Genomic DNA, 21,741 nt, shown 5'->3' on the forward strand with positions numbered 1-21,741 from the left:
TTTGAGCCTCGCACCCCCCCTGGGGGGGGCGTGCCCCACTATTTGAGAAGCACTGCTTTAGGTTGAGTTTGCAATCTTCAGCTAGTACTGGTCTCTAACCAAGCATTGCCTAGATGTTCACTAAGATTTTGTTGTTTTAAAAACTATAGCTTCTATGTTCATTCCTTTACCTACATGAGGGTCACTGGAGCTAGGGAATGTAGCTAAAGAGGGTCTGTACTGCTGTAATCCCTCTGTTCCAAGCAACTGCATGATACTTTTTTCTCTGTTACATTACCCTTGGGTATGAGAGATAAAAGCAAGAAGGTCACTGGTTACAAGGTGTGGGTAGTGGGAAGAAAACTTCTCAACTTCCTGCTTCTGGTAAGACCAGAACAGACCTCCCAGGGCAAGGACCCAATGAGGAAATAAACCACATACACTTCTTCCTAGGACTTAGAACTGTCACGAAATTTGTCATGCTTTAAGGAGTGTATAGTATTTTCAGTATTTTCAATATTGTATTATGTGATGTGTATGTGTGTTTGTGTGTGAGAGAGAAAGACATTGATGTGTGTTTTGGTGATAGAGAAGAAGGAGCTGCTCTGTGACTTGGAGGGTAAAAGTGGCTGGAGGAAGTACCTGGAGAGAGCTTCCAGGAGAGATTTACTTCTCTCAGACTCTATATATCCCTTCATCCAACATCTCGTTGATGGGTTTTGCATCTTGATCCAGACTCAACCCACAGAATGGAGTAGGCAGTGGTCAGCAACCTGCGGCCCTCGAGTCACATACGGCTCTTTACACTTTTAATTTGGCTCTTCTGTGTGCCGGGCGGCCGCTCCAGGAGTCTGGACTCTGCTCCTAGCCTCTGTCAGTCGTGCTCTGTGTGACTCTCAAAATAAATTTCAATCGTGGTTTTGGTGAGATTTGGCTCAGTTGAAAAAAAAAAAGGTTACCAACTACTGGAGTAGGGGACAAAGGGGATACAGTTGTGAAAGAGCAGTATGCACTGGAGCTCTCCATTCCCGTGTTTCTTCATTCTCTTCTTGATGACAAGGAAAATGCTTGTCCAAATGAGAACAAGTAGCTCCTACTTACTATAGACTAGGTGCCATCTTAAACACTGTTTTTGAATAGCTTTTAGAAGACGGCTATACTCATTAGGCCCAAATTACAGTTGAAAAAAAATGTTTCTGACTGAGATGTGTAATTTACTCAGGTTTGTCTGATCAACACATGACTTGGCCAGAACTAGGACTCTACATAGTTTAAATCTATGCACTTGGTCACCATACATCACTGTTCCTGTGGAGAATGGGCTGCTTTGTAGGTAATAAGCTTCATGGTGGATGACTGAGGCCAAAATAGAGACCAACAGAGGTCTCTTCTGTCAGCATTTAGTTTTTCAGATGAAATAGACCTGGACAAACTGAAGATCTCTAGATTTCTAGGAAACTCGCATATCTGTCTAACTTCGATCCTGAATTCCTCACTTACCAAGGATTTTCCAGGGAATTAAAGTTCAGGATAGCTCGTTTTCACAGTGAAATTCTTCGTAGTTTAACTGACAAATATTAACACACCAAATTCCTGTGAATGAATCTAGTGGTTAGTTTTTCTTTTGCTAGACCCATTCACTACATCAGAAAGAACTTCCAGTTTATATCTGTGGTATTTGAGCCTCAAATTCATAAATTTAATTTGATAGCCCTAGATATCTGGTAAGCATTTTAAATTTAGGAACTGCTAATTTTTGGTTGTATTTCCAGTTTACTCTTCTATTTTTTCAGATCACTCTGTCTTCCCAACTTGTTTTAGGATTACCATAAACTGTCCTTTATCTGTCAATAAGCTTATCACTTCTACCCTAGTATAGAATCTGGCCATTTTTCAATTCCTTAACTGCCATTTCCTTAGACCATCATCTCTAATCTCAGGAATATTTATTGTCTCTCTTAATTTTTTGATCTCAAATATTTATCAAATTGATGATTTATTATTTTTTAAATGATTTTATTTAAAAATTCTTCTTTATCATCAAGAATTACATAGTTATTCAGGGTTTACAAAATTATTACAAAAATTGGGTTTCAGGTATACAATGTTACATCAATCCCTTCACCAGTGTCCACTTCCTCCCACCAGTTTCCTTCCCCTCTCTCCCATATCCTATCTGCATCTATGGCAGGCACCTTTTCTCTTTTAGTCACTGTGGTTTACAATACTGTTACTGAAAGAGTATCATGCATATCATTTACCTTCTTTCAGCATGCAGTCTTTGTCCTGAATTCAAAAGATACATAGGCAGAACTATCCATGCAGGCAACTTTAAGGATGAAACACTATTAGCCAGGCAAGTGAAGGCAAAGATAATGGGACTTCATTAAATTAAGAAGTTTCTTTTACCACAAAAGAAGCAATGACCAGAATACAAAGACAACCCACAGCCTGGGAGAAATTATTTGCTCAACACTCGTCTGATAAAGGGTTACTATTAAGATACATAAATTAGGGATAAAACTTTACAACAGCAAACAAAACAAAACAAATCTAATCCTATAAAAAATAGAAGAGATGAGAACTTCTTCAAATACAATGGCCAAAATTGTACTTGGCAAAATATAAATGGCCAAAAGGCATATGAAAAAAAGGCTCGGGCCGGGCGGTGGCGCTAAAGGTAAGGTGCCTGCCTTGCTTGCGCTAGCCTTGGACGGACCGCGGTTCTATCCCCCGGTGTCCCATATGGTCCCCCAAGCCAGGAGCAACTTCTGAGCACATAGCCAGGAGTAACCCCTGAGCGTTACCGGTGTGGCCCAAAAACCAAAAAAAAAAAAAAAAAAAAAAAAAGAAAAGAAAAGAAAAAAAAAGGCTCTATTAGGGCCAGAGATGGCACAGCAGTAGGGCATTTGCCTTGCACACAGCTGTCCAAGGAACAAATGGTGGTTCGAATCCTGGCCTCCTATATGGTCCCCACAGCTGCCAGGAGTGATTTCTGAGTAACCCCTGAGCACCACCGGGTGTGACCCAAAAACAAAAAAATAAAAAAGAAAGAAAAGAAAAGAAAAGGAAAGGAAAAAGAAAGAGTAAAAAGGCTCTATCATCAGTCATCAATTTTACTCTTAATGCACAACCAGAATTCGAAAACCAGTGTTCTGCCATTCTTCTTGACTGTTGAATGACACCTCCTCCAACATTTGTTTTCCTTTTAGATTCAGATCTTACTTGGCTCTCCAAGGTGTCACAGCTACATCTTCTATCTCACTTCTGAATAGGTGTTCTCCAACTCTACTGGACTCTGGGTAGTTCCTCAATTATAACACATATCTACTGACCTCTGACCTCAAGATCTTTGCACTTGCTCTTTTTCTGTGCCATCTCCATCAGCTCCTTCCTCACACCTATCACTTCCTCAGTGAAGGGTTTCATGCATTCTCTGTTTTATTTCCCTAGCTATTTCCTATTTCATTCTTTTCTATGGCACTGTACTCACCAACGTGCTGGTCTATTTCCTGCTCATCATTATTGTCTCTGCTGAAATGTGGAGACAAAGCTAGAGTTTTACCTGCTTTGTCCTGAATCTATTAGTAGCACATAGTTGGTGCTAGGTATATTTTTGCCCTAAATCAGTGGCTGAATTGCCTTAATGGTAGGACTGTGGCCTCTGGCTATCCGGTCATCGCCCCTACCCCACTTAGCTTCCCTCTCAGTGTGAACTTGCCCTTTGTCTGTGCCTGTTCCCTCTGCAAAATGCAGATACTGGACACTGAAGTCCCAGTAACTACAGAATCATAGGAGTCTCGAGAAGTAGAGAAACCTCAAATAGGGGAATCAGACTGACAAGAAACAGGAAACCCACAAAACCCGGGGACCTGCCAGGCAGGGGCCAAGAAGGCAGGGGGTGGGGGCAAGCAGGAAGGCTACGTGGGGAGGACGCCTGGAAGACTTTGCAAACCTTCTCCATCCAGGCGGCCCTGGAGCACGTGGAGCACCTTTCCATTTTCTCCAGGGGTCCTTAGGGAGCCACTGGCCAAGACTGGGAACTGGGGAGGCGGCTGCGAAGCAGAGTGTCCCGGGTGAGAAGGGCGGGGCGGGTGTCCTGGAGGCGGGGAGGGGTCGGGGCGGGAACCAACGCCCGCAGAGTGCCCTGGACCCAGGGGCAGGAGGTGCCAGTGACACTCTAAGTTGCAGCCCAAGGTTTACGCGCCAGTGTCGCCCGCAGCACAACTGCCTCGTCCCACGGTGCACCTGAACGGCCCGGCTGCAGAGAGGTCCCAGCGCCACCAGCATGACGGAGCAGGCGGCCTTCGACACGGACATCGTCACCCTGACCCGCTTCGTCCTGGAGGAGGGCAGGAAGGCGCAAGGCACGGGAGAGCTGACCCAGCTGCTCAACTCACTGTGCTCAGCCATCAAGGCCATTTCCACCGCCGTGCGCAAGGCGGGCATCGCCAACCTGTGAGTGTCCCGGGCCACTCCGCCCCGCTGCAGCCTACCCTGTCACCCTTTCTGGGACAGCCAGGAGCCCTGTCAACCTACTTGTGTGCGTCCTGCCCCGTGCAGGAAAGTGCCGCGGGGAAGGGACCTGCGCGTGCTGCTCTTCCCTCTTCTCTCTGTTGTTTCACTGTCAGAAAAGCCCCAGGCCTGTACTGACCTTCACACCTGCTGGAGGGTTTCTGACCTTCAGGTCCTGATGGAGGGAGAGGCCCTGGGAGGGGGGCCTGCAGGCCAAAAATCCAGGAACTACTATTACCTGTGCAGAGCACAGCACTGGGTATGGTGCATGGGCAAGTTCCTGGCAGAGGGAGATGGCTGCTGGCTCCCACTTGTAGGGAGCAAGGGATTCACAGGCAGTGCAGAGCAAGAGGGACTTTTATTCCTTGGAAGTTGATTTCATCATGCTTTAGTGTGTTACACTGATCCCTACCTTCTTTACTGTTCACCTGGGCTGTCACTTGCCCCACACTGGGGATGCCACTAAAGCTATTGATCCACTCCTGCAACCTGGGTTCCCTCTGTGTAGCTCAGGGCTCTTCCCCTGGGAATGCGAGAGATAGGCAGCCACTTACTGAAGGGGTGCTCCCGGCTTCCTCAGCTCCTCAGCTTAGGAGCTGACTTTGCTTGGACAGGAGGATCGAAACAAATGGATGATTATGACTCCATTACTCCATTACTCCTACCCTTTCCCCTCTGCCTACCCCACTTAATAATACAGTTCTGAGAGATTTAAGAAACCATTAATGTCTTTACATTTTAACAAGTAGTAACTTTGGTAATAGTGACCTCACAGTTTTACCAGCCTTTGGGGTTTTGGTGTGTGTGTGTGTGTGTGTGTGTGTGTGTGTGTGTGTGTGTGTGTGTGTGTGTGTAGAGTTCTTGACACTTTTTTTTGTGTTAAAATATCAGCACTATTACAATTCCAATGTGGAGGCCAGAGAGATAGCACGAAGGTAGGGCATTTGCCTTGCCTGCAGGTCAGTGGTTTGAATACCGGCATCCCATAAGGTCCCCTGAGCCTGCCAGGAGCAGTTTCTGAGTGTAGAGCCAGGAGTAACCCCTGATCCTGCCGGGTGTGACCCAACCCCCCTCCCACAAAACAAAACAAAACAAAACAACAGCAACTCCAATGTGGATTCAGAAATGTGAGGCCTCCTTTGAGATACATCTTTTCCATCTTTATTATTATTATTATTATTAGCCACACCCGAGGGCTCTCAGGTTACTCCTGGCTCTCTGCTCGGAAATCGCTCCTGGCAGGCATGAGGGACCATATGGGATGCCGGGATTCGAACCACCATTGGTCCTGGGTAAGCAGCTTGCAAGGCATGCAAGGCAAACGCCCTACCGCTGTGCTATCTCTCCGGCCCCTCTTTTCCATCTTTTTGTTTGTTTGTTTTGTTTTTGGGCCACACTGAGTGACGCTCAGGGGTTACTCCTGGATATGAGCTCAGAAATTGTTCTTGGCTTGGGGAACCATATGGGACACCAGGGATCGAACCCAGGTCCGTCCTGGGTCAGCTGCGTGCAAGGCAAGTGCCCTACTGCTGCGCTATCACTCTGGTCCCTCTTTTCCATCTTTTAAAAAACTAGATAGTGAGATTTTGACACATTAGAACTAGACAAAGGTCGTAAGTTTTGTTTCTGTAATATATATATCTAAAACAAAATTTACCAACTTTGTCTAGTGGTAACAGTTTTACTTATGTAATATATGGATATTTTTAAAAACAAGATAACTGTACAATTTATCAAGGGAATTGTTTGTTTGTTTGTTTGTTCCCGGCAGCGCTCAGGGGTTACTCCTGGCTCTATGCTCAAAAATCGCTCCTGGCAGGCTCGGGGGACCATATGGATGCCGGGATTCGAACCACCGACCTTCTGTATGCAAGGCCCCAACTGTACAATTTAAAATATATTCTTAATTACAGGGCCAGAGAGATAGCATGGAGGTAGGGCGTTTGACTTGGCAGAAGGATGGTGATTCGAATCCCAGCATCCCATATGGTTCCCTGTGCCTGCCGGGGGTGATTTCTGAGCGTGCAGCCAGGAATAACCCCTGAGCGCTGCTGGGTGTGACCCAAAAATCAAAAATCAAATATATATATATATATTAATTAGTTTTTAATAAGTAGTTCTTAGTGACAGAAAATCAAATCTCTCAAAAGAACATATAAGGAAAAAGTGAAACTGACGTTTTTCCATTCCTTGGTATGTCTTCTATTAATAGTTATTTCACCAGATAGTTCTTTAGATTTATATAAATTTATCCAGGGAGACATTGATATAGACCCATCCATAAATAGCAAATGAATTGTGCCACACATATATACATTTAGATATGTGTAATATATTATATATGTATTATGTTTTTACATATATATTTCTGCAGTTGACTTTGATTATTCTATAAGATATTATAAACATCCTTCAATGTCAGGACATATAAATATTCCTCAGCTGTTATATGTTTCATTGCATGAACATTTATGAGTTGTTTCATTTTTCACCAGTGTTTGGTATCTTGCAGAACTTTGTTTTGGAAAGCATTGTACTTATGAGACAGTTTGGCACCAAGTTATGTGCATGGCTGGTGAGGAAAATTAGAATCTGTACACTTGAAGTATACTCCTGTGGGAAATTAAAAGCCAGGCTATCTCATTGTGACATGAATCAGGCTGGCACCAATAAGATAGGATCTCAGAGAGGCCTCCAAATTACATTTATTACCAGCCTTTCCATTCTGGATAAAGCCAGTGTGACTCAAGTTGCTCATTAGTATCAAAGACTGCCCCAGAATGGGGACAGATGAGTGCAGATATAATCCAGAAACTCACAGGAACCAGTTATTGTTCTCAGTTATGGTTAGATATCTCAAGAAGTCATCTAAATATTGAAATAGAACCAGTACCTTGCTCTCCTCTTCTCTCAAACAACAGTTGGGCATATAACTTTCTCATTGTTCATCCTAAAATGTTCATTGAATCCTAAATTAATATTATAAACTGAAAACCTCAGAAGTCATCTAATCCATCCTTTCCTTTTAGAAATTGGAATTGTGGTGTTAGGAGACATGATGCATATCTTTTTTCACCTTACGCTACATCTTTCTTAATTTTGCAGAAACTAGTTAATGCTCATCTACATCTAAATAATACCTATTAATCTAAAAATTTAAAATTTGAATTAAGAATTGCTTCCGAGGATGTAATTCATTAATTCATTTTAGCAAAGCTGTGTAGAGCTTTTCTCTTTGAGGACAATGCGGACCATGTTCCAAAGCCTTACCAGCTTTCTCCTCACTTGTAGCTAAAGTCAGCAATCTGCAAGTTGTCCCAGTGGATTCCTGATTCAAATCCAAGTTTTCCCCCATTTTTTTTTTGTCGTTAGTTCTTTTGGGAAAACTGTCCACTGGTGGCCTACACTTTCCCTCTAGGCATATGAAATTTACTGAAGAATTAATTCACTGAGACCTTTGTTGGGTATAAGTTGAATTGGTGAGTATATTGGGGGGGGGGTATCAAATGGCAAGGGAAAATTCATATTTATGGGCATGCAAAAGGGAACTGTTTTTAAGTAGGGACTTGGCATGATAAAAGGGAACTGTTTTTAAGTAGGGACTTGGCATGATAAAAGGGAACTGTTTTTAAGTAGGGACTTGGCATGATAAACACTGATTTAGGGACGATATGGCTGGAAGCCTGGAGTTGAAAAATGAAGGCTGAGATAAAGTGGAATCTATTTGCAAAGAAAAAGAGAAAAGCAGAAACAAAAACAGGATAATTAAAGGAGAGAAAGAGATCTAGGAGAAATCTGACTGTAGTACTGATGAGAAGAGCAGAGAAAAGAAGCAAAAGAGAGGGCCAGAGCAATAACACAGTGGTAGGGCATTTGCCTTGTACACGGCTGACCCAGGATGGACCTGCGTTTGATCCTCAGTGAGTGTCCGATATGGTCCCTGAGCCAGGAGAGATTTCTGAACTTACAGCCAGGAGTTAACTCCTGAGTGCCCCAGGTGTGGCCCCCAAACAAAAAACAAACAAACAAAAAAAGAAGCAAGAGAGGAGAGAGCTATTCTATTGAGTCATGTATTTTGACATCAAAACAAAGCAGATAAGCAGATTCCATAGCGTAGCATGTGTTTTGAGCTGGTGAAGGATGAGAATATGAGTTCTATATTTTAGTGAGCTCTTATATAGCTCTTATCTCCTATATTGAGCTTTTAGAGTTACCCAATTGGAGGGGCTAGAAGGAACAGTACAAGGGGGAGGGCACTTCCCTTGCAGGCTGTTGATTTGGGTTTGATCCCCAACATCTCATATAGCCCCCATGCCCACCAAGAATAATTCCTGAGTGTGGAGCCAGAAGTAATCCCTGAATACTGTTGGGTATGGCCTAAAAACAAACAAAAGAGTTACCCAGTTGGTAACTGGGTGTTGTCTAGCATGCAGTTGAAGGTGTTGGTCTGGAAATCAAGCATGAAGTTCTTTTTTTCTTTTCTTTTTTTTGGTTTTTGGTTTTTGGGTCACAGGGGTTACTCCTGGATTTGTGCTCAGAAATCGCTCCTGGCAGACTCGGGGGACCATTTGTGATGCCGGGATTCAAATTGCCATCCTTCTGTGTCTAAGGCAAATGCCCTACCATTGTGCTATCTCTCCGGCCCAAGTATGAAGTTCTGACTAAAGATTTGGCCATTGAATGTTTGCACATTGGCTTGAAGCAGACAGGAAGAGAGGAAGAGGAAATAATACTAGAAGTGGCAGAACAGAAACATTAGGCTCTTAAGAGAACATTTTAGAGTGATATGCCACTGGATTCAAATTCCTGGTTTGTCCATCAATACCTGTGAGGATTCAGGCAATTGCCAGAACATCCCTATACCTCAATTTTAACTCTTGTGAGATGGAGACAGTTTTTTTTTTAATTCAGCTTCAGAGTGTTATCCAAAAATAATCTCACTTTGTTAAGTGAATACCAATATTACCACTTTCTTCCTAAATTGAAGATATTTTTGTTTTGTTTTGTGGCCACACCAAAAGTGCTCAGGGGTTACTTCTGGCTCTGCACTCAGAAGCACTCCTGGCAGTGCTCAGGAGATCATATAGATTGAACCTAGGTTGGCCACATGCAAGGCAATTGCCTTACTTTGAAGATTTTTTGATTAGTTTTTACTATTATATTGTTTTGCATTCCTTAATAGTGAACTACATGTATGTCACCAGTAGGTATTTGTATTCCTAATGAGATCATCATATGATGTTGAGACATTACATTTGTCTAATGATGCTTCATTAAATCATGTCCTTCATTTGGAGACCAGAAAAGTTGCTTTTATATATAAAGAGAGTTCTCTACATTGCTTGGTGGAAGAAAATAACAAATAATTTTAATTAAATAAATTTAATTTTTGAATCACAGGTTGGCTAAAATACATGCTTAAATTCATCTTCAAAGTCACAGAGTTGGGCTGGAGTTTGCCTTGCATGCAGCTGACCCAGGACGGACCCAGATATGGTCTCCCAAGTCTGCCAGGAGTGATTTCAGAGCACAGAGCCAGAAGTAACCCCTGAGCGCCTCTGGGTGTGGCCAAAAAACAAAACAAAACAAAGTCACAGAGGTTATGACGTTAGATTTTGCACATTTTTCCCCCCTTGGTTTTTGGGCCACACCCAGTGATGTTCAGGTCTATGCTCAGGCTATGTGCTCAGAAATCCTTCCTGGCTTAAGGGACCATATGGGACGCTGGGGGATCAAACCGCTGTTCATCCCAGGTTAGCACATGCAAGGCAAATGCCCTACTGCTAGCACAACCACTCTGGCCCCTAGATTTTGCACACTTTATAAGATATATTTTCTCCCACTTGGGGCATACCTGGCAGTGTTTGGGTGCTGCTCCCTTGGTGTTCTAGAGATTATGTGATTAGAGGGATCAAATCTTAGGCACTTACAAAATTGTGTTTCAATCCTCTGAGGTATCTTTCGGGCCCCTTCAATGTGTTTCTGATATGACCCTTGTATGTTCCTGGATGTTCCTGGTTGATCATTTACATCAGATTCAATCAATAGCAAATCATTTACCATTAACTTTAGTGATAAAGACTAAATAATACTCTGCCTCTCATTTTCTTCAATGAAGTCTTCTGAGAACAGGTTTTCCCACTTATTTATTTATTTTTTTTGTATGCTGTCAGTATCAGGAAGAAAGGATCTGAAGTTAGTTAAAAACAAAAGGAAGGGCCTGGAGAGATAGCACAGCGGTGTTTGCCTTGCAAGCAGACAATCCAGGATCAAAGGTGGTTGGTTCGAATCCCCGTGTCCCATATGGTCCCCCGTGCCTGCCAGGAACTATTTCTGAGCAGACAGCCAGGAGTAACCCCTGAGCACCACCAGGTGTGGCCCAAAAACCAAAAAAAAAAAAAGGAAGCAGAATCAGTTCTTGTGAACTGCATTTCTGGTTTCCATTTGGTTCCTATCTCAGAATGTGCTTCAGAAATGCTTTTGAAGCGTTTTACTCAAAGGTTAGCTCAATATATATGTGTGTGTGTGTGTGTGTGTGTGTGTGTGTGTATACATATCTATCTATCTACCTACCTATCTATCTATCTATCTATCTATCTATCTATCTATCTATCTATCTAGGCATCAACCTAGAAAAGAGGATTCCCGGAAACATTCTAGAAGAACAAATGTTTGATATCTCCACTACTATCTCTTTTATCCAGTTATAAATTTATATTAAAATATCCTTGGGGCTGGAGAGATAGCACAGAGGTAAGGCGTTTGCCTTAGACGCAGAAGGACGGCTCTAATCCAGGTACCCCATGTGGTCTCCCGAGCCTGCCAGGAGCGATTTCTGAACATAGAGCCAGGAGTAACCCCTGAGCGCTGCCAGCTGTGGCCCAAAAACCAAAAAAAAAAAAAAATTAAAAAAATAAATTAAATAACCTGACAAATTCTTTCCCTCTCACATCTCAACATCCAAGTTCAGCCACCATTTCTAAGCTGGACAATAAAATAAACTAATTTTCTAAAGTTATTTTTTCATATATGTTATATCTAGTTCCAGAAAACATCTAGTTACCATATTTTCCGGCGTATAAGACGACTTTTGAAACAAAAAAAAGTCAACCAAAAAATCAGGGTCGTCTTATAGCCGAGTAGATCCCGAAAAATGTCTCAATATGCCGCTAAACGAAAATTATCTGAATATTGCCACAAAATAAATTTTCTAACTCGATCCTGCACCAATCACTGCAAGGCTGCTCGGACCGCCTCTCTAACTCAGCCAATCCAAGCAGGCTTTTGATGCATGCAAATTAGACAATGTTCTGGACCCGAATCTACACTGTCAAATTGGCCAGAGTCAGAGAGGAAGTCTATTACAGTATAACCTTTGAACCTTTGCTTGTTGTGATTGGCTCACTGTGGTACATGAGCACTGGAACACATGCAGCACAGGAACGTTCTGTCTGATACAGCGAATATAGGCCTAAACCTATGTTTTAACTGCAAAATTAGGGGCTTGTCATATACGCCCAGTCGTCTTATATGCTGGCAAATACGGTATGTTTTAAATATTTATGTTATCATTCCACACTTTAGCTTAAAAGCTTATGGACAAATGTCCTCTGATTTCAAAGAACAACTTCATTTTCATTCATGGATTTTAAAAGTGACAATTTTGGCCTAATTTTATATCTCTAGACCTTTCCTCCTCCTCCTCCTCCTCCTCCTCCTCCTCCTCCTCCTCCTCCTTCTCCTCCTCCTCCTCCTCCTCCTCCTTCTTCTTCTTCTTCTACTACTACTTCTTTCTCTCTTCCTCCTCCTCCTCCTCGTCTTCTTTTCTTTTTTTGTTTCTTTTTGGTTTTTGGGTCACACCTGGCTGTGCTCAGGTTACTCCAAGCTCTGTGCTCAGAAATCTCCCCTGGCAGGCACAGGGGACTATAGAGGATGCTGAAATTCGAACTACTGTCTGTTCTGGATCAGCTGTGTGCAAGGCACCCTATCACTGTACTGTCTCTCCAGGCCCAATATTTTTCTTCTTTTTAACTAATGTTCCTAAATCTTTTCTACTTTGATTTTGCATTTAAATTATTAATCTTATATAAAGTACTATTTAGTAAAAACAGGGATCAAATAATCCTCAATGGAAACAAATCCTGAGATATGGCAAGAGATCTGTGATTTGGGGATGCTGGAGGGTTTGGTGAGGGTTTGTGACAATAGTGAAGAGGTCCAGGAACTCTTGTGGTGAGCATGATGTAGCAGCAATGCAAGTATAAAACAATATTTTCTTATTGTAAAAATAATAATATATACTTTTTAAAAATGAACAATTACACAAGCTTAAATCTGACAGGACAGTTCCCCAAACTTAAATTACTGGACTGCAGATCTAACTAATGTGAAATAGAAATGAAATATCATACACATATTAAATGATGAATAAAAATAACAAGAATATAATAATTTAATTTAAATAATAATTTAATTTAAATTAAATAATAATGAGAATTTATCTAAAAGGCAACTTGGAGCACTTTCTTTTGTTGCCCATTACATCTGACACAGTTATTGATTATTTTTCCAGTAGTTTCCTGAAAAACTAACTTAAAGGACAGACTTTTCCTCACCGATTAACATTTTCTTAGTGGATGCTCATGAGTTCCATTAATAATAGTGATGAAAAGGCACATGATTATGTTTCACATCACTAATAATGAAAACAACAGTGAGATACCATCTCACACCACAGTGACTGACACACATCACAAAGAACAAGACCAACCAGTGCTGTCACTAATGATGGGAGAATAAGACTCATTTACTGCTGGTGGAATGCCATTTAGCTCAGTCTTAAAAGAAAACAATATGGTTATTTCTCAAAAAACTTGAAATTGTGCTCCTATATGATCCAGCAATACCATTCCTAGGCATATACCTGAGGAACCCAAAAACACAATACAAAAATGCCCTCTAAACTTCTAAGTTCATTGCAGCACTATTTATAATAGTGAGAATTTGTAAGCAAACCAAGTGCCCAATAACAGATGAGTGACTAAAGAAACTGTGGTATATCTACACTATGGAATACTATGCAGCCATTAGGAAAAATGAAGTCATGAAATTTGCTTATAAATGCATGGGCATGGAAATTATTAATATGAATAAATTAGCCAGAGAGAAAGGGATAGTCATAGAATAATCTCACTCATTTGTGGAATATATATAAAAAAACAAGAGACAATATGGTAATAATATCCAGAGATAATAGAGATAAGGATCAGGAAGTCCATCCCAGGGTAGAAAGCTCATCACAAAGAGCAGGTGAGTGCAATTAGAGTAGAGAAGGGTCTACTAGGACAATAATAGTTGGAACTGATCACTCAGACATGATCTGGAAGCTGAAAGAGGGGATAAAGTGACATTCATGCTATACCTTCATTAACAGCAGTTCAAACCACAGTGTCAAAAAGGAAAGAGAGAGAGAAGGAGATAAAGAGAGAAAAAGAGAGAAGTAAAATGTTTGCCCCAGAGACAGGTGTGGGTGGATGGGTGGGAAGGAAACAAGGGACACTGGTGGTGGGAAAAGTGCACAGGTGAAGGGTGGTGTACAGTCTATGACTAAAACTCAATTATGAACAATTTGATAACCATGGTTCTTAAATAAAGTAATTATTAAAAAGTAGTGATGATGGGGCATGAGCAATAGAACAGTAGGTAGAGCAGCTGCCTTGCATGGAGCCAACTAGGGTACAATCCCAGCATCCCATATAGTCCTCTGAACACTACTAGGAGTTATTCCTGAGCACAAAGCCAGGATTAACCCCTGACTATTGATTGCTTGGCCCCCAAACAAAAGATGAATAAAAAAAACAGTGAAGGTTGCCATTTTACTGTTGTCAGCCAGGGGTAACTTTCACCTTTATTCTTTTTTTTAAATTTTTTTTTATTTTGGGGGGGGTCACACCTGGCAGCGCTCAGGGATTACTCCTGGCTGTATGCTCAGAAATCGCTCCTGGCAGGCTTAGGGGACCATATGGAATGCTGGGATTCGAACCACCAACCTTCTGCATGCAAGGCAAATGCCCTACCTCCATACTATCTCTCTGGCCCTTTCACCCTTATTCTTGGTAATTCTGGAAACAAGGAGCTTAGACAACTTTATAGAGGTTACATAATAAATGAGAGGGAGAGTTTGAACCCAAATATCTCTAGAACACACATCTTGTTTCCCAGGGACTAAAAATTAGACATAAAGAGAGATAGGCATGGAAATGGAATAAGAACACTTTCTGTAACTTGTCTGTGTATTGGGTTATAAGCTCTTTATCTCTATTAACTCTTCTACTTCCACTTCTTCATATTTTGAAACACATATTCCAATTTTCCCTTATGAAGATGAAGAACCGGGCCCGGAGAGATAGCACAGCCTTGCAAGCAGCCAATCCAGGACCAAAGGTGGTTGGTTCGAATGCCAGTGTCCCATATGATCCCCTGTGCCTGCCAGGAGCTATTTCTGAGCAGCCAGCCAGGAGTAACCCCTGAGCACCGCTGGGTGTGGCCCAAAAACCAAAAAAAAAAAAAAAAAAAGAAGATGAAGAACCAAAGGTTAGAAATGCAAAGTGAGTTGTCCAAGGCTGCTCAGAATATGACAGAAGCAGGTTTTAACCCTCATGGTTCAGAGCCCCAGCAATGAAGCAAAGTCTTTAATGTTTAACCTTGGTGATAGGTTAGGAGAATTTTCTTTTTTTTTTTGTGGGGGTCCCACCCGGCAGTGCTCAGGGGTTACTCCTGGCTCTATGCTCAGAAATCGCTCCTGGCAGGCTCAGGGGACCATATGGGATGCCGAGATTCGAACCACCAACCTTCTGCATGCAAGCCAAACACATTACCTCCATGCTAACTCTACGGCCCCAGGAGAGTTTTCTTGATGCAATGTCTTTGGCTTAGTCAAAATGCTTTCTGTTTCTATGTGAACAGTGGCAGATTACTATTGAATCCTTTGTTAAATGGAATGGAGGAGTTGATCTAAGGTTTATACCTGGTTTAGAGGTTTATACCTGATGAACCCATTTCTTCACCCCTTGGCTTTTCTGTTTGGGGCCATACTCAACAGTACTCAGATTATTCTTGGTTCTGTGCTTAGAAATTATTCCTGGCAGGCTCAGGAGTATGGAATCCCAGGTATTGAAACTGGTCAGCCATGTACAAAGCTGCTGTGCTATTGCTCTGGCCCACCCTTTGGCTCTTTTCTTTTTTTTATTAAGTGAAACTTATAATTAATCTCTAGAAGCCTCTTGTTGTTTATTGAGAAGATTATGTGATAATTTCTTTACATCCCTGAAAATTCATTTATTGCCAAAGTCTTAGACTGTGGGCAAATCTAAGTATTTATGGTTCAAATTCCTTCCAGGGTGTGACCAATGCCTTCTGTTCATAATGGTAGGCACAGAAGTTCCTCAAAATGTTGTCTTAGGCATTGACCTTGCACACGGCAAACCCAATTTCAATCATTGGCACCCATATGGTCATCCTAATCACACCACAAGTATAGTCAGAAGTAATCGCTGAGTACAACTAGATGTGATCAAGAATCAAAAAAGAAAAAAAAATCCAAATGAGGTCTCTTCGTGTCCCCTTAGTCTGTCTGGAGTCCTTGGAGAGCTGTAGTTTGAGGAATTCTATAGACTCTATAGGTGTGAGCGGCCTTATCAGGAGTGAAGCTTATGCCTACTCCCACTCCTATAGACAAGATACACTGCTCTCCTGACGTGGCCAACAGAAAAGAGTGAAAACTTTTTTTTTTTTTTTGGTTTTGGGGCCACACCCTGTGACGCTCAGGGGTTACTCCTGGCTATGCGCTCAGAAGTTGCTCCTGGCTTCTTGGGGGACCATATGGGACGCCGGGGGATCGAACCGCAGTCCGTCCTAGGCTAGCGCAGGCAAAGCAGGCACCTTACCTCCAGCGCCACCGCCCGGCCCCTAGAGTGAAAACTTTTAAGTATAACATAGTTGATTAGAATAGAGAAATTCATAATTTCTTTCTTTTCTTTTCTTTTTTTTTTTTTTTGGTTTTTGGGCCACATACGGTGATGCTCAGGGGTTACTTCTGGCTATGCACTCAGAAATTGCTCCTGGCTTGGGGGACCATATGGGACACTGGGGGGATCGAACCGTGGGGGTCTGTCCCAGGTTAACACTTGCAAGGCAAAAACACTCTGCTGCTTGCACCACCACTTTAGCCCAAAATTCATAATTTCTAAAATGGGTTTGAAACAAATGTCATATATTCTTCAACTAATTAGTTTCTTGATGGATTGGAGCGTGTTCTCTCTCTCTCTCTCTCTCTTATTTTTCTGTCAGAGTTTCAGAAACCTTTACTGCTTCAATGAAACAGTCTCCTTTAGTCATGTTTGGCAGCATTCCAAACCTGATAGCATTTTGACTTAGACCCTGCCAAGTGAACAATTCAGGGTGGTGTAAGAAACACCACTCATAATTAGCTTCAAGTGCTAAGATCATATGCCAAGAGTACCTTGCAATAATGGTATAGTTATGTATATCATCACCATCAACACAAAAGTGTGGGAACTCCTTCAAATCACATTTCTACTCAAAAGAGCTTTTACTGCTGGTCAGTCAGAACAGTAATCTTACCGGAAATTGTCTAAGTGACCAACACTAAGAAAAAGAGAAGAATTCATGCTTTATCTTTTCTTTTCTTTTCTTTTTTCCTTTTTTCTTTTTTTTTTGGTTTTTGGGTCACACCCGACAGCACTCAGGGGTTACTCCTGGCTCTATGCTCAGAAATCGCCCCTTGCAGGCACGGGGGACCATATGGGATGTCAAAATTCAAACCACCATCCTTCTGCATGAAAGGCCTTACCTCCATGCTATCTCTCCGGCCCCCATGCTTTATGTTTTCTGGACCTTTTAATGGACTCAATTCTTTGGCAAATATGTGTGGATCTACAAAAATGGTGATACTGTGAGAAAAATGGAATGGGCACTGTTCATGGAAAAACTGAAAGCATTACAGCATTACTCAGCACATTGTTGGCATTGTTGTAAATTAGCAATAAAGGGCGAGATTTTTAAAATAATTACTGTATTTATACACTGTAGTTTACATAGTTGCTCATAATACAGTTTTTCCTGGCATTCCATGTTCCAACCTCAGTCCCACCATCAATGTAACATTCCTCTACCATTGTTCCTGAATTCCCACCCACTCACAAGCCTGTTCCCCTTGGCAGGCACAAAATAATTTACTTTACATTTCTTGTTACAACTAAATGGTAATGGGATTATAAAATATTAAGTAAAAGAAAATTTGTAAAAATTTTTAAATCTTGGGGGGGGGATTTTTTAAATCTTGGTGCAGCAGGTGGGGCATTTGCCTTGCACATGGCTGACCTAGGATGGACCTTGGTTTGATACCCCGGTGTCCCATAATGTTCCCCAAGCCAGGAGCGATTTCTGAGTGCACAGCCAGGAGTAACCCCTGAGCGTCACAGAGTGTGGCCCAAAAAACAAAACAAAACAAAACAAAAAAAGTTAAATCTTACAATGGAATAATTGTCTGAAAGTTTATAAGCTGTTTGTTACTAGTTGAGCATTCTGCATTATTGTTTTTATTCATTTTAGGTGGCTTTTATGCCACTTACACCTCTAATTTGGTGGGTTCCTATAAGGTGTCAGTACTGAAATATTTGGAGGTGTTGTGCAGCTGCATATGTGACCGCATGTTCCAAGAATTCCAGGGTCTGTGGCTGACGTGGTAGCAGCAGTGGGATATCCCTTGGCTGCCAGAGCTTCTGGACGTATGGGAAGGGTAGGGAGACTGCCTTCACTTACTTCGAGAAGACCGTAGAGATCTAAGACCAAATACCAGCACAAGCAGAGTTTGGGTCAGATAGGTATCTTTGCAGAGTATGGGGTCTCAGCTTGCAGTTTTGCACACGAACCTAGATAGGATCATGGGAAAAGGTGCATTTCAGCCAGGGAGTGTTGAGCAGTTTCTTGGATTTTACTGAGCCAGCCAAGTTCTAGCTCTTTTTCCCTTCCCCTTTTATTAGCCAGAGTTCACCTGAGGGTCTGGGTTGATGTAATTAAGGGTACTTGTGCTAATTAACTCAAAAAGGAAAAACTAACATAATTTTGCAGATGTATGACAACAACCCCCCCTCTTCTATTTGTTAAAAAGATCCATGAATAAGGGGAATATCAGATAGTGGTTGGCTGATGAAGTAATCTGTTGGTGAAGAGCAATAAGGGAGATGATGATCTCATGTTTCTGCTGATTGGAATCACCGATTAAAGATCCACTCAAAGAAGCTAATTCATGTGGTCAATTTGGTTGCAAGCTGTGATTCTCCATCTCTGTTGTAATACAAATCTGAAATGACACAAGAGGGGAACACTCCAACAGCTAAAAAGAAGGTGTTAGAGAGCTAGAGAAAAGATTTTGCTTATATGCACTACCTTCCTTCAGGGAAATAGATACACAGCTCCAGTTGGGCTTTACATCCAGATCTGCTGAAAGCCTGGATCGGAAATCTGGGAAGTTCCAGATTAGAAAAGTTGCTGAAACTCCTCTCTGGTCAGTGCTCATGGAGACAGTCAAGTCAGATGATGCATTTAAGTTTGGATATTTCTGATTTGGACCCATTTTCTCTCGACAGAGATACAAGATTCAGTGGCTATATTACCAAGAAACCCTGGCCTAGAAGTTAAAGTTATCTACTCTAAGCCCACCCTATGCACCCCATGCCAATGTCTGCTATCTTTTTCTGGTTTAGACAAGGTCACTGGTATCATATGAGCTTCTTCCTTTGTAAAATGAATGGTTCAGACCAAGCAACATTTTTTCTTTTTTTTTTTTTCTTTCTTTCTTTTTTTCATTTTTTTTTTCTTTTAGAAGTTTTTCACCTCTAAAACCATAGAATTCCTTCACTGTGGGGCCGGCGAGGTGGTGCTAGAAGCAAGGTGTCTGCCTTGCAAGCGCTAGCCAAGAGAAGGACCACGGTTCGATCCCCCTGTGTCCCATATGGTCCCCCCAAGCCAGGGGCAATTTCTGAGCGCTTAGCCAGGAATAACCCCTGAGCATCAAACGGGTGTGGCCTAAAAAAACAAAAAAAAAAACAAACAAACAAACAACAACAACAAAAAAAAAACAAAAAAGAATTCCTTCACTGTTTCTTTTGTTTCCTCCTACCTGAGAAATTTCCTGGCTTGCTTGCTGTGACTCAAAGTATTTGTTATACTTTAACCAATGCACTTGAAAATAGATATTAGTTATATGAAGAGGTAAAAACAAATCAGTATTTTTGGGGTACCACACCAGCAAGGCTCAGACATAATCCTAGCTCTGTACTTTGGGAACATTCCTGATGGGCTCAAGGGACCAGATAGGGTGCCATGAATCAAAACTGTGTCAGTTCTTTGCAAGGCAAATACTCATCCCCTGTTCTTTCCTGTCAGAAAAAATTAGTACTATAATGTAATATATATATATAATATATTATGTATAAGATATATCCTATATATATTGTATATCTTCACTGTTTTAATTTTTTTTTTTTTTTTTGGTTTTTGGGCCACACCCAGCAGTCAGTGCTCAGGGGTTACTCCTGGCTGTCTGCTCAGAAATAGCTCCTGGCAGGCACAGGGGACCATATGGGACACCGGGATTCAAACCAACCACCTTTGGTCCTGTTTCGGCTGCTTGCAAGGCAAACGCCGCTGTGCTATCTCTCCGGGCCCACTGTTTTAATTTTTTAAAAAGAATTTTAAAGTATGATGGGTAGGTTATTTGCATTGCACATGGCCAATCAGGTTTGATTTTCAGCAACACAGATGGTACCCTGAGCTCTGCCAGGAGAGATTCCTGAGTAGAGCCAACAGTAACCTCTGAGCATTGCCAGATGTGGCCCCAAACAAAGCAAAACATAAAAGAATTTTGGAGGGTTTCCAAGAGGTACTCAGGAGTTTGGGGGTTCCTCTGCTTATACTTGGCTAAACAATCTATTTTCAATATGAGGCAAGAGGATGTAGTGACAGATTACTTGGGTCACTCTACAGTACTTGGAGGCCTCCAGGTTCATAACAAGTGATGCTCAGGGGATCCTGTGTTGGGGTCCAATCTTGATAAGCCACAACAAGGCATGCGCCTTAACCTTTGTACTCTTTACTATTCCCATCTATTAAAATTTAATAGGGCATGTGATTAGGAAAGATATTTTAAAAGCCTCATTATGAACCATAATTAAAAACAGATTAAGAAATCTGGATTTAACTAGAAAGATGTACTTGTTCAGGGACAAAGGTGAGTTATAATATTTTCTTCTCTTCAGCAGTCGATCTAAAGAGCTGAACACTTTTGTTGAATCGAATTCCTTTATTCTAAATTCTTCTAAATCCTCATTTTCAGTGGGTTTATAAGTGTGTGTGTATATATACATATATATATATAACTTTATACTTTTGTTACTTTCCTTCTTTCTAGTTATGGAATTGCTGGGTCTACCAATGTGACAGGTGATCAAGTGAAGAAACTGGATGTTCTCTCTAACGACCTGGTTATTAACATGTTAAAGTCATCCTTTGCCACCTGTGTTCTTGTGTCAGAAGAAGATAAAGAAGCCATAATAATAGAACCCGAGAAAAGAGTGGGTTTGAATTTCTGTGTTCTTATGAAACAATTTGTTTTCTAGCTTTATAAATGATACTTGTTCAGTTTAGCTGAATTCCTAGGAATCATCCTAAATGTATCATTTCATGCATTCCACCTTGCTCTTAAAGTCTGACATGTGCTTTTTATTTTATTTTATTTTTTAAATATTAGGGATTGAGCCCAGTGTCTCATTCATGCAAGTGCTCTACCCTGAGCAACATCCTCAGCACTCACTATACTCTCAGCTTTTCAATGTGACCTCACTGTGCACACTCCCACTATGGTTCATGTGATTATCTTTTATCTCTTGTTCTCAGACTTGGAACACACTATAGTAATATGCAAGACTTCAAAATTGGAATTCTCTTATCTTTCCTTTTGGATTATCTCCCTCCATCAAATTTCCAACATGCAGACCCAACTTCACTTTCAACATAAATTTCTCATGAATTATAGTGAATGATTTATGCATTAAAATCTACTGGAATTGGGCCGGGCGGTGGCGCTAAAGGTAAGGTGCCTGCCTTGCCTGCGCTAGCCTTGGACGGACCGCGGTTCGATCCCCCGGTGTCCCATATGGTCCCCCA

At 41.6% G+C, this 21,741-nt stretch overlaps 1 protein-coding gene across 1 annotated transcript in view; it reads left to right on the forward strand.

Moving 5' to 3' along the window:
- The first annotated feature begins 4,241 nt into the window (after window positions 1–4,241).
- Window positions 4,242–21,741, forward strand: part of FBP1 (fructose-bisphosphatase 1) — a 40,973-nt gene continuing 23,473 nt past the window's right edge. The window contains exons 1-2 of the mRNA XM_049772320.1: window positions 4,242–4,437; window positions 20,987–21,149. Of these exons, the coding sequence (XP_049628277.1) occupies window positions 4,268–4,437; window positions 20,987–21,149 (333 nt within the window). The 5' untranslated portion in view covers window positions 4,242–4,267. The remainder of the gene's footprint in view (window positions 4,438–20,986; window positions 21,150–21,741) is intronic.

Source organism: Suncus etruscus, chromosome 4, assembly GCF_024139225.1.
Source record: "Suncus etruscus isolate mSunEtr1 chromosome 4, mSunEtr1.pri.cur, whole genome shotgun sequence".
NCBI classification, from domain to species: Eukaryota; Metazoa; Chordata; class Mammalia; order Eulipotyphla; family Soricidae; genus Suncus; species Suncus etruscus.